Source organism: Pseudorasbora parva, chromosome 25 (assembly GCF_024679245.1).
Source record: "Pseudorasbora parva isolate DD20220531a chromosome 25, ASM2467924v1, whole genome shotgun sequence".
Lineage (NCBI taxonomy): Eukaryota > Metazoa > Chordata > Actinopteri > Cypriniformes > Gobionidae > Pseudorasbora > Pseudorasbora parva.
The window spans coordinates 15,336,693-15,350,810 of record NC_090196.1 but is presented as its reverse complement, the minus strand read 5'-3'; the positions used below and the strand labels follow the sequence as shown (position 1 = coordinate 15,350,810).

General features: G+C 40.9%; 1 protein-coding gene across 2 annotated transcripts in view; it reads right to left on the bottom strand.

Moving 5' to 3' along the window:
• Positions 1 to 14,118, bottom strand: part of roraa (RAR-related orphan receptor A, paralog a) — a 408,755-nt gene that overhangs the window by 15,178 nt on the left and 379,459 nt on the right. For both annotated transcript variants that reach the window (XM_067435691.1, XM_067435692.1), the window contains 6 exons: positions 12,574 to 12,659; positions 9,277 to 9,418; positions 3,864 to 4,259; positions 3,039 to 3,160; positions 2,718 to 2,850; positions 864 to 971 (listed from right to left, as the gene is read on the bottom strand). In XM_067435691.1, coding sequence (XP_067291792.1) covers positions 864 to 971; positions 2,718 to 2,850; positions 3,039 to 3,160; positions 3,864 to 4,259; positions 9,277 to 9,418; positions 12,574 to 12,659 — 987 coding nt within the window. The remainder of the gene's footprint in view (positions 1 to 863; positions 972 to 2,717; positions 2,851 to 3,038; positions 3,161 to 3,863; positions 4,260 to 9,276; positions 9,419 to 12,573; positions 12,660 to 14,118) is intronic.

The following is a 14,118-nucleotide window of genomic DNA, read 5'->3' as shown; positions in this document are numbered from 1 at the left end:
AGAGAGAGAGAGAGAGAGAGAGAGAGAGAGAGAGAGAGAGAGAGAGAGAGAGAGAGAGAGAGAGAGAGAGAGAGAGAGAGAGAGAGAGAGAGAGAGAGACACACACAGTTATATTGGCATTACTTCCTAAAAAGTAACTAGTTACATTACTTAAGTTACTTTTTATGTAAAGTAATGTGTCATTACTTTTTCTTATCTGGCTGAGATTTGCTCTCCTCCAGACCTCTTCCTTATTTGCAAGTGCTTATGCAGCAATTATGCAGTAATTCAACAACCTAGCCTATATAGCATACACCTTTATATTCTTTTAAAAACACATTTGAATATTATTATATCCTGATCACTGACTCCTACAGCTATGATAACATACAAAAGTTCTCTTAACATAACAGGTTACATTACCTAACGTAAAGCTCTTTTATTGACAGTTGAAAGTAATGCGCTTTGTTCCTTTTATACTTTTTGTTGTTCCCACGCATGCATGAGTGCGCGTATCCAATATCTAGAACTTTGAATTCAGCAGTTTAAAATAATCTCAGTGCGCTAGAACATCTAGGCATAAAACAAATGCTATTTTCCCAATGCTATCTCCAGCTAAAACAATTAACACAGCAATTACTACCTGTTTCTATAATGCACAACTTGAGAGTGAGGCAATAATAAGGTATTATGTAAATACATATACATATTTTTACATATTTTCATTTATACAGCTGCTGAATACATAATGCACAAAAATGTACTTAGTTTTTTGTTCAAACAAGAAGGTATTACGCACAAACACACACACACACACACACACACTATTCCAAACAAAGAATTTCCACTTCACGTACCAAATCCGAGCAGGTTTTGTAACTCACCTAATGACTTAAAGACATCAGTCCCGGCATACTTTCCATCAAAATAGACTGTGTTGTTTTGAGGGTCGAAGGCACGGCACATTCTGACGAACACCACCTCCAAAGAGCCTACACACAGGCGAGGGAGAAACAAAATTGTGATTTTATAAAATCAAAAGCAGACATGCTAGAGAAATATATGAAGGCAAATGCTGCTAACTGCATTCTGTGCACTGCCACAAGGTGCGCTAGCAAGCATTAGCGCAAACGGTTTTCTTCTACAGCAAGTTCTCTTATTCTGTATTGCGTTTCCTAAAAGCACCATCAGCCAACTATTGTCACAAGTTCCACTGAGCTCTGTTCGTAACCACGAGTTGTCATGTCGGAGCAACAATTTGAAAAGAATCTTGCTGAGTAAGTTAGCTAAAACGAGCTAAGCTGTTGACGTGTTTATTGTTTGCTACCTGTATAATAGCAGCCGTGGTTTAATAGTACAGATATTTGACACTAGGTTTGTTATGCAAAGTTATTTGTAGGTTTCTGGCCATAAGCTTTGTCATAACCACAGCTTTATTAAGCCACCAATGGGCTGTGTTTTCGAGCGGTGCTGTGTGTGGCTCAGGTGGAGTGTGTTGCTGTTATTGTTGTGAGTGGGAGCAGTAATTCTACAGCGGGGTGCTTTGGTGAGCACAGGCTTAGAGGATAAAAGCCACGTAATAGAAGCCATTACGGAGCTTTAGAAAGATGCCGGTGGTTTAAAATGTCATGTCAGGAGAGAGCGCTCACTCAGTATTTTGTTAATAATTTTGGTCGGGCCTGGCACAAACAGAAACACTGAAAGCTGTTGGGATCATGACGGCGATGGGGTGTGAGTGTGATGTAGCACTTTGGCCCATTATTTGTGAGGAGATAGTGTGCAGTGGTGGATAACATCTCAGTAGTGCCTTATTTTTCAAAGAGATGACAGATTGTCCCGATACAGTTTTCCTGTATACACAAGAGATGCTCGTATGAGGCACGGCACCTCCTGCTGTGTAACATCGGCTGTGTTCAGAATGGAATACTTGCATATTGCTTACTGTGCAGCAGTGTACTATTTTTAAATATTATGCAAATTAGTATGAAGTATGCAACAATAAATACTTTAAAGAGCAGTAAGCTATACATTTGTCCCATGACTGTATTACATTGCATGACATCAAAGTTGCAATTAGTCTTTTCTTCCCTATTGTGACGTTTATCTGAGTGAAACAGCTTCATGAACAAGAAAAATACAGGGCAGGACTTGATTGGATTGGTTTTGCTATTGCTGTGATCTCATGTGTGGGACAGGTTGACCCGCCCTCACGCCATTAAACGAATAGAGGAGATGTCGGGAAAGTTATTTTGGTTAAAGATTATGAGAGCATAAACCTAGCAGGATTGAGCTTCTGCTAATGAACTAATTTTTGTGAGTTGATGAATGCTTAAATGTGAATAAAAGCCTAAATTCAATCTGTTCATCATATAAAGGGAACGAGTCTCTTCAGAAATTTTGGACTAAACCACTCGATTCATATGGATTAGTTTGACGATCTCTTTATGAACTCTATGGTAGCTGTGTAGCTCTCAAGGGAGGGACAGATATCTCTCAGATTTCATTAAAACGATCTTCATTTGTGTTCCAAAGATGAACGAAAGTCATTTGGGTTTGGAAAGGCATGATGGTGAGTAATGGCGGAATTGTATGTCATGCATATAAAAAGCTGCATACTGTAAACAGTATATAAACTGCTGGTAGTATGCTATTCCGGAGCACTAGCAAAGGATTATTTGTGTTTATGCCCTGTAAACTAAGCCGGGATTGGATGATGGTGATGTGAACACACACTTTACCTGCTTTGAGAAGCACTATCTGATCATTCTGACAGAGCTCCATGAAGCCGTCGATGCGCTTGGCAAACTCCACCACATACTGAATGGCCTCTGTGATTTTAATGGCACACAACTGCCACATGACTTCCCTGGGCTGAGGGGAAACGAAACACAAAACCATTTACAACAAGCGCTTTCAAGGGGCTGTATTCTCTAGTAGCAGTTTAACTGAGTATGATTAAGATTTTTGATGCCTAAAAACACATTAGCGCCTTGCAAGTCAGAACATTACTTTGAAACCATTGCCGCTTGAAGCTTCTGAAAAGCTGTGTGTGTGTTTACCTTGTTCTGGTAGCTCTCCACCTCCTCCTGAAGGAACGCCTGCCAGGTCATTTGCTGAAGTTCTTCTCTCAGGTACTGACACGTCTCCATGTGGGACTTGGAAATGTTCTGGGCCAGATGTTCTGAAACACAACGCAACGTACCGTCAAAAGAACCCTGTCGCGCTTGACTGCACTTAACGTACAGATATATTGAGCTGTACTATATATATTTTCATGTGTGTGCGAGATGGCATTTGTTTCCCATTAGAGTTATAAAAAGGTTCTTCCTACTGGTGGATTCATTTACGCTTACAGAAATGCTGAGGGATAAAGATCTTTCAAAAGATGCAGTTTGATTTGTGTCTCCAACCAAGGAGCTGCACTGTAGCGGGGTCTATGATTTAAAGTCGATTTAGAAGCTTGTTGACCATCTGTGTTTCAGTACAAAAGAAAAATAGGGCAGTACTTTAAGTGAGGTTGTGTAAATTCACAGGAACAAAGGTCATATTTGCTTTGAGCAAGAACGAGAAAATGGAGACGAGAGAAAGAAAAAAAAAAAAACAGTATAAAAATTCAATCATGTTGAAAACACATCTGTTAAAAGGAGTCCCAGAGCAGGAGGGGAAGCTAAAAAAATGATTTCCCTTGGCGCGTGCCCTGCTGGATCCTGATTGGCCCTAATTAATGGAAACTAATTAGAAAAAAAGAGGTTCTTTTAATGAGTCTTTGAGATGAGTCTCCAACCTAATGCTATTTTAAGACACCTTTAGCGATGTTTGCCCCACGGTTGGGTTCTTCCCCCTAGTACCATCCCCTACCCAGAATCCACTTTGCTGTCACTTACCCAACTCAGCCATGGAAACGGTGGGGGACGTCTCTCCGTTGGTGAAGGAACAGTAGGGGAAGAAGCCCGAGCCAGGGGTGAAGTCGCAGATGGGCTCCGGCTTGATGCCGTTGATGTCCAGGCCGGACTGATCGGGTGAGGGTTGTATGTCCAGGTAGAAGCTGCTGACGCCTGAGTCAGGCTTGGTGCCGTCGGGTGTGTGGCCATTCATGTAGCCGCTCAGGTCATCATGAAGCTCGGTCAGGCCATTGGTGGAAAGGCCGTAGGTCGGTGTAAGTGGTTCGGCCTCACCGGGCTGCTGCTGGTGGTCCCGCTGTTGCTGCTGGAGCCGGTGTTTCTGCACTTCCGCATACAGGCTGTCCCGCTGTTTCTTCGACATCCGGCCGAACTTCACCGCTATAAGGGACAAAGACATTGCATTAAGAACAGAAAACACTCTCAAATTGTAACTGCTTCCCTAAATATAACCAAATATAAGTCTAAATAGGCTGGTGTGCCAACCCAATCCCATGAGAAAATTTAGTTTTATAAGGTGCAGAGTTCATATGAATTCATACAATGTAATTTGTACGTTTAACATGGAGGTCCACCCCCACTAGAAATAACCACTAGTGGGGAGTAAACAAAAAAATGTATGAATGAGATTACATAAATTCATTCATGTTAGCCACCAACTTGCCACAATGTAAAATAGTTACAGATTTTAATGCAAGTGTGCTGGGTGTGTCTATTGAACAGTCTTATTACAGGGACAATTCCCATTGGTACAATAAGTGCCTTGCTCAAGGAGATGATGGAGGTAGTGTATGGCTCACTGTTTACATTGATCAAACCAGCAATCATTTGGTTACCATCCACCACACACTGTAAACCCGAATAAGTTGGCAAAACTTGACCAGTTCCATCACATTTTTCAAGTTAAAAAATTCAAAGTTTAAGAAAGCAGAACTGGCCGATTTTAATTGCTCTTAACTCATTTCGAGTAAGTTAATTCATAAAATTAATTTAAGATTATTATGTAATCTCAGTTTAAATATTTTTAGTAGTGGAAATTTAGCTAGCTATAACTAGCTAACTCAGCAAGTGCTAATTGGTAGGACAATGCATAGCATTTGCATAGCATAATTGCTGAAAAAGTAGAACAATATAGAACATTTAACATGTACCTGTTCTTAAACCAAGCTCATACTTCACTCGTCACCATGATGGTAAACCTCTAAAACTTTTGTAAATTAGCATAAAGCAAAAAAAAAAAATTAAACACTACTAAATCTCCTACTTAACAATAATCGTGCACAAAAAAACATTATATAACACTTAATTTTAACATTTACTCTCCTTCTTGAGTGCCATGGCAAAGCATTCTGGGAATTAACCCAGTTTAAGGTAAATTTAAGTTTGTCTAAATTAAAAAGAAACAAGTTCATAGAACTCAAAACAAATTCAGATTACTTAAAATGTGTCAGTTTTGTGAACTCAAAAGAAAAAGTTCTAAATACTCCTAAAAGTTAATTTGATTGAACTAATTTGTTGTATTTGAGTTTGCCCTACTCAAACCAATTCATTATTTCAAGCGTTAGGGTTTACAGTGCATCAAAACCCTTGCAGAACCCGACTTCACCCCATAGCCATTGTTACTCAAGAAACAACAATAGGCACAATCTCATTTCCCTGAAGACTCTGGTCTTTGAAGGAAAGCTTAGTGTAGTGGCATGGAGAGTACAACTAACTCCCGGGAGCAGGTTTTAATGTCTCTCAGAGGGTATTAGTAGTGTATTGGGTCAAAAAAGAAAACCTCTTTGGTAATAGCATTAGCTTTTTCCTGCTGTCTACCTGTCAAAATGATCCAAGAACAGAAAACCTGACTAGCATGAACCATCAATTTACACGCACTCACAAAAAGGAAAGGCCTTCACTCGCAACACCTGGAGGAAAGCGGCAGAGAGACTGTTTAGCTTAGAGAGAAAGAGCAGCTACAGCTTTAGCCTGTCTTTGAACGGGAGGATTGTTAGAAGAACAGGAAGCTGGGGACCAAATACAGTGCGGCTCAGATATGAGTGGAGATCAAGTGTTCGTAAAAAGGAAGGACGCCTGGCGAGGACGAGCTGATCTACTGATGGCTTGAAAAGAGAAAAATGTACTGGAGAGTTTAGTAGAGAATGAGGGGGATAATGGGGCTTTGACTGTTGGAGACAAGAGGAGACGAGACCAGACAAAAGAGAAGGGCAGGAGAAGAGACAACGTGAGGGGAGAAGGAAAAAGAATTGAGAGGAAAAAAGAGGACATAAAAAGGAGAGACAAAAGAAGATCGGAAGAGAAGAAATGAGGCAAGAGGAGAGAAAACAAGGTGGGATGAGACTTGAAAAAGTGAACATTTGAGTAGCAGAGACGAGATGTGAAGAGAGGACACGAGATAAGGTGTGGAGAGGAGAGGAGAGGAGACGACATGGCGGGACTGGAGACAAGTTGAGACATGAGGAGAGGAGATAAAATCGGATTAAACCAGGCGTGAAGAGGAGAGAAGATGAGATTTCAAGATGGGGAGGAGACGAAACATGAGAAAATGGAGAGAATGGGATTGAAAGTATGAGACGAGAGGAGCTGAGAAAATACACAAGAAGTGATGAAGCTAGAGGATTTGAAGAAAGAAGCAGAGACGAGAAAAGAAGAAATGAGACAAAATAAGAGGAGAGTAAAGAGAAAGGGATATTTGAAGAAAGGGGGACATAAAACGAGAGCAGATGATATCAATTGAGACTTGAGGAGAGGAGAAGAGAAGGTGAGACATAAGAACATTGAGAGAATGAGATTTGGATAGAAAGAAGATTTGGCAAAAATAGTAGAGATGTGAGGAGACGAGAAAAGAAGACATCAGACGATGGGAGAGGAGATGAGACAAAAGAAGGAGATTTGAAGAAAGATGAGAGAAGGATAAATGAGATTTGATGAGAGGGGAGGAGCTGAGATGAGAGAAAACGAGACAAGAGGAAAGCAAATTAGATTAAACGTGAGGGAGACCAAATGATATTTGAAGAAAGGAGGAGATGAAACTAAAAGAGAGCAGAGGATACAAAATGAGACTTGAGGAGAGGAGACGAGAGGAGAAGAGAAGAGAATAAAGAGGAGTAAATGAGACAAGACATGAGAACATGAGGGAGGTGTTTAGAAAGGGCCGGCTCTGAATTTGAGGCGTATGAATGAGATTGAGTGGAGGCTTGATGTTGTCGCAGACATGTGTGTGTCTGGGTACGCTCTGTGTGTCTGTCCCCGTGTAAGGAAGGCAGATGGGGACTGGTGAGCTTCAGTCGGAGTGAAGTCAGAAGTCACCTTGCCTGTCCTGGTTGTGTGCGAGAGAGCAGCCCGGTAGACTCGGAAGACCTGGCCTGATTTCATCCTCCTGTCACGGGCCGTAGTCACACAGCCCAGCCGGAGGCCCAGCAGGGGGCCTCCGCACACACATACGCGCGCACACACACGCTCACCTGTGCACCCGGTAATGCGGCTCACCTGCATTGGCTTTAATGAGCCTGCTTTAATGACGCTCATTTAATAAAAGCTACTTGCTGTCAGATTCTCCACTCTGACTGAGCATGCCCCGCAGTCCAGAGCAACAACTGCCTCTTAAATTCATCTTGTCACAAGTTTGGTAAAAAATTAATGAGTAAAGGGCGCTGACTACAGAACAGGTACTCTACTTAAATGACATGGCAAGACCGGAGACAAAGGTAAGGATTGAATAGAAGTAGTAAAGGACTAAACATTTTCTATTACACTATCCACTTAATTGTTTTCCTTTAAGTCCTCAATATACTTTCAATGTACTTCTTTTTCCTGACCATTAAAATGTTTTTGTTCATGTACCGCATGTATTTCTATATTTAAATATAGAATATATTACTTTGGTTATGATCGTCTCATCTATTTGGATGTGAAATGAGCGTTGAATAGGCTGTCTATATATAAGTGTGAGCTGCTGAGAAATTTTGGTAGGAACAACTTTTCCACCGGATTCACAGACACGGCTTAAGACTAGTCCCAGAATTAAATGCATGTTTGAGCTGTTTTAACTGAAAGAAATTTACAAATAGTACATAAACTTGACATATCTTAAAATACGTCAGTGCCATTGTTTTATCTCAAGATTCACCCCAGTAATGTTTTTTTTCTTCTTTCTAAGGCATGTTTATAAAAGCTACTTGTTCTAATTGAACTGAGGCCTAATCCTGTTTTAAAGCTACAATATGTACATTTTCCGTCTGCTAGAGGTCGTCTCTTCAAAACAAAGGTGTAGTTTGATGACAAGTTTGAGCACAGCATCTTGAGACATGGTCTTCACCTTACAGCCCAATTACTCAATCCGCCCCTCAGATTGAGCCCTGTCAATGGTGAGTTTCCAGACCAAACATCTTGATGTGGGTCTGGCTTGTCAGGCTAAGGTAACGCAGCTCTGTTTACCATTAGATACATTTAAGTGTGTTTAAAATGATGTCATGACGTTACTCTGTGCGTTCGCTCTGCAGCCACTGTGACACTTGTTCACACTGCTAAGACTAAAGCGTAAAGCGGAAACTGAGGGTAACGCAGATATGACGCAATTGACAGGCGACTCCCTCAGACGTCCCGGCTCCTTGGTTAAAATAGCAATATCTCACAATTTACAAATAGTTGGATACATTTAGGATATTGTAAGAACTCAACTGAACAAAATATATAACACTGGCCTAGTGGCTGCAAAAATACTACATAGTGCAACTTTAATCAAAGCCCTATCTCTGAAACCAGGCCTACAATTATATGGAATTTCCAATGAGCTTTTTTTAGTCATTTTATTCAAAAAATTATATTTATTTCGGCAAAAAAAGATAAAATGACAATATAATTTCCATCAAAGAATGCTATTAAACATACCATATCATTTGACATGGAAATGACACTGTTATGGAAATACATTTCAGTATAATACATGGAAAACATTTCAACAATGTCCAACAGAGACATACGTGCATCAGATGTTTCATTTGCGATTTATTTATTTGATGAATTTATTTGATTTTCATTTTCATTATTATTATTATTATTATTATTATTATTATTATTATTATTATTATTATTATTATTATTATTATTATTATTATTATTATTATTTTAATTAACATGAAAATGCATCAAATAAATAAATCACAGGTGAATCCTGTTATGCATGTATGTCACTGTTGGACATTGTTAAAAGGTTTTCCATTATGTTGTTGCAATCAAGTTTGTATTCTCAAACTGTAACTAAAAACACTCACTGTCAGGTTTGTACGTTCACTTTACAAGCTGCTCTGTTTTGTATTTTGCATGCATTTAATGTTCTGTATCTGTGGAGACTCTGTTCTCCCTCTGGTGCCTGCTGTACTGGACACGAACTTACCGTCACGTGACATGCCCACGGCCAGACACTTCTGCAGCCTGCAGTGCTGGCAGCGGTTCCGGCTGGTGCGGTCAATCAGGCAGTTCTTCTGACGCGGGCATGAGTACGCAGCATTGCTCTGCTGACTCCTCCTGAAGAAACCCTACAGGCCCGAGAGACGGCCGGAGAGAGAGCGAGAGAGAGTTAACCCATGCAGGGCTCAAAAGTAACCATTAAATGCATAAATGTTTCGCCAATCATTCTTACATATTTGGGTCTTTAACGACCCGGATCTATATCTACACGGATTTCTACCTGTCGCGATAATATAAAACTTTCCTGATATTAGAATAACAATTACAGAAGAATAAAAAAGCATATTTTGTTTCCTTTTGGAGCTTGGACGGGTTCAGTTTGAGCAGATGTTTTATACCATCATCACTGTCATTTCTGTGATTACTGTCATCACTGAGCTCATTTCAGTACATTCAGCAACTGGCTCACATACATCATCTCAAACATATCCTCAAAACTATCATTTTCAACATCTTCAAAATCAATATTTTGATGACTGACAGCTTCTTCACCAGATCCGCCATCAAGTGACAGTTGCTCTGCAGTAAATCTCTGAGCCATTTCAAGTTTTGCTGATGATGCTTTCTATTCTTTTGTTTTCTGCCTGCTGTAACTTTAAGTGAAACGTCACTTCATCATTGTGTATCAGACATATTCAGTAATTAAAGATTCAATTGTTGCTGTGCAGACAAAATATAAGTACACTTACACACCATGGGTCATTAGTGACCCTATACAGTAAAAATAATAATGGGAAAACAGGCACTCTTTTATAATTGTATGACTTTTTCCTTGTTATATTGTTTATAATAAATTGATTGAGGAATACTAAGAAGGATGATGTCTAACTTAAAAAAAAATTAATGAGAAGGAGGGTAGTGAATGAAGTCCCGGGTCACTAAAGACCTAAGGTTTGCGATTAAGGGTTAAATTCTTTACAGTAATAATAATAATAATAATACTTTTTTTATTTGCACTAACAGCTGAAAATGATATATCCTTGCCTGCACATAACATTTTATATATATATCTATATATATAAGTTCAAATAAGTTCTAATTTACGCCTCTAAACTAACACAAATTATTCTAGCAATTTTGAACCTCCTTTATCTTCGCCATGTATTTATGTTAGCAAATCAACTGAATTGACCTTAACCTGGCGGCGGACATGCATCTATCATACCTGTCAACTTTTGGGTACCAAAATCCGGGATGGGGGGGGGGGGGGGGTTAAATCCTCACATAAACCCATAATAGTAATAATACATTTTATTTGTACCTGTGCTCTTCCTACCTGTATAACAACTTCTCAAGTGGGAAATGTACATAAATTGTTATCAGTTTGCACTGCATAAGTTATAAATTATATATAGATTAATCCTTACTAAAGGTAACGTTGCTGAAGTTATTTACTCAAGAGCAGAGCATACAGTATTTAGTGAGCAATTACTTTTGTTCTTTACATTGTCATTATAAGTGATTACTGTCACTTTAAAAGATCTTCCGCTGTCGCACATGATGAGACGCATTTACAAAACTTACAAAACGCGTGACTGTCCCCCACCTGCTCCTCTTCAGAAAATTAAATTCGCTGTCCCATTGATCACGGTATTTACACAGGGTTTGGGTTTGTTGGCAGGAGTGCCTTCCGTCTCTATCGTTAGTTACGTCCATCATCCGTCTCTGGGTCTGTTTTGTTTTTCCCCGCGTTGTCACTCGTCATCATCTGACCTCACACACTATAACCTCGCGACAACGGCCACCTGTAGGCTAGTGCAGATGGAAGTTATCGCGAGGCTAGTTACAGAGCTCAGATTGGAATTTTTTTTTTTTGGTTTTTTTACTCCGGTATTATTATTTTTTTAATAGCGCAGTTTAAAATACGGGAGATTTACGGGAAAATACGAATACGGGAGGACGGCGGGAAAGAAGGGTAAAATACGGGACTTTCCCGGCCAAAACGGGATACTTGACAGGTATGGCATCTATACTTTAAAACCACATGAAGCGCTCATAAAAACAACATTTCTGTGGCAAACTCTGAACAGATGGTGGCAGCGATCATATAGACGTGTTTCCCTTTAGTTAAGATGCATCTGAGCAACGCGGTATCTATAAAAAGCAGTTTGGAACGAGTATTTTTCCTCATTAACAATTGGCACGGCTAGTTCAGAGACGGGTGAGAAAGGTCGTAAATAATGGCGTGTTTGCGCGAGGTTATTAATGTTGAATAACAGAGCCCGAACCTGGTGGCTGGCTCGAGGGGGAAGGAGTGGGCGCCCACGTTGAGTTGATTTCTCATCCTTTTGACTTAATGAATTGATTCCAGCTCGTCATTAACACACCCCACTCCACAGCTCCATACACATATGTCTTAATTAGTTGCTCATTGGCTGTTTAATTACTAGAAAACAGCTGACAGCTGCCAAGTTGCTTTCTAATGGCAGCCATTATGAAAGCGGGGTAGGACTGCCGGTGACAAGCAGCGCTCCTTAATAATGCTATGATTTATGGGCCGGAGCGTTGTGCTCGCACATATCATTAAATGTCTCTGTGCCTCGAGTAATTAGTAACCATTAAAGATACATTTCAGCAGTTTATTCTTCAGGCTCGCGTGTTCCTGCCGCCGAGTGAGTGACGGAGGGAGATGCTGAGCAGAGAGTCTTGTCTGTTGTGCGGGAAAAACAAAAAAACAAAAACACTGCGTTCAGGAGCCGCGTCCGCACGTTCATTTCTGCCGAGCCTGCTCGCGGAATGCTAACGAGTCGCTCCGGTGACAGGCAGCAAACAGGAATACACAATAAGCACAAAATTCCTCTTTGCTGAGTGGACGGCGTGTTTGAAAAATGCACAAAAAGAGGAGCTTCGGTGGGAAAGAACGGGGGGGGTTGCAAAACTGCTAACGACGTGCTGTGATCCAAAGCGCTTCCTGGTTTGACGGTTTTATTAAAAAAAAAAGTCAAGTGCAGCAAAGATGACAAAGAAAAACAAGACAAAGGGATTATATTGTTGTCGTATTGTAATTGTGCCGTTTTTAGCAACATTTCAAACTGACTAGGCGAGCTATTAAGACTCAGGCGTGTGAAGAACTGTCCTGTAACCACAATAGTAGTTGTTTCTTCTTTAGATAGACAATAATCTGAAAGCAACTTCTCTGTTATTTTCCAGAATGTCTCATTTGTTGGCTTTTCCCGCTTTCTCTGTCACACACGCACGCTGACAGGGTTGTTTGGCTTCTTACCTTGCAGCCCTCACACGTTATCACGCCATAATGGATGCCTGATGATTTGTCTCCACAGATCTTGCAGGGAATTATTTCGATTTGAGCTGCGGAGAAAAGAAAAGAGAGAAGATACTGTCAGGATTTTTCACTGTCACCAGTCACCACGCAACACCTCCTCCACGGCTGCATGTTGCGACATGAAACGGCGCCGAGCTTCAAACGCGTCACGTCGCTGCCGCCCTCGGTTGTGGCGTATTTGGAGGAGGCCATTCTGACTTTAAACAGAAAACCCTCAAAAAGCATGCCAATCGTGATGTCAAGCTGTGACTTAGAAACAAATGGAATCGTAATAAATCACCACTGTTTGCCCGCTGAGCCTTTGGGCAGTAATATCGGGAGAAACCCAACACTTTACCACACGACTGGACCTTTTCCGCCACTGGAATACTGCTTCAAAGCTGCCTGTTCGATTTAAAAACCACCAAGCAGTTTTACCACCTCTGAGACGCAGTTCAGTCCAAGAGCCCTAGCGTTGATACAAAGAAAATTTGACAAGGCGGCTTGAGTATTTGAGGAAAAATCTCTGAGCTATAAGGTTTAGATTGTATTATTGATGTCAAGCCTAGGAAGATATGGTTTGACACATCATACTCGAATATACGTGAATGTTAATGAGATAACTTCAGAGGTGATGGAATATAAGAAGTGCTTTTTAGGAGCTTGACAGCCCCTAGTCCCCATTCACTTTCATTCTATGGAAATGAGCAGCTTGAACATTCTTCCAAACATCTCCTTTTGTCTTCCACGACAGAAAGAGTCACGCAGTTCTGGAATGACATAAAAGATGAACTATTCCTTCACAGAAGTACACTTGTGAACTTGACATCGATTCCGACAGATAAAACCTGCCACAAGTTGCTTAAAAGAGTCAGACGTCTCAAAGTAAAGGCCACGGCAATGTAATCACATCAAAGGACCCAAACCAAACCTCTGGCCATTGCAAAATAGACCTTACCACGCAAGAGCTTCACTCTATATTTAGCCGGATTACAGCTGAACAGTCACTGTTTAATGTAGCCTAAGCATTTTATTTCTACTTGACAGAAATTGCTCCCTCTAGTTCTCTTAGATCCCGAGCCAAAGTTCCCCGCAGCTACTTGCCTACCTCCAGCCAAAATACTGTGGCTCGATAATATTTTAGTGAACCTTATAAATCCAATCATACGGAATTAATTTGCACGCATCAAATTGCCACCACTGAGCGATGCATCCGCCGCGGCCCATTTCATCATCTGCCTTCCAGCTCCCGTTGTGTCATCTGGATAATGTCAACGTCCCATCGGCGTGGCCAAGGGTCTCCCCCTCTCTCTCTCTCGTTCTCTTTCAGCTTTGCGCTGCTGATCCACTACCCGGTACGCTCACAGCCGGTACGCCGTCCGTTCGGTCAACATGTCTGTAAACTGCACATTAGCCCGTACATCGTGGCGATCGCTGATATAAACCGTTGCTCTCCTCAGGAGAGTATCTGTATAGGAATTGGCAGATCTGCTTTTTTAAAATTAA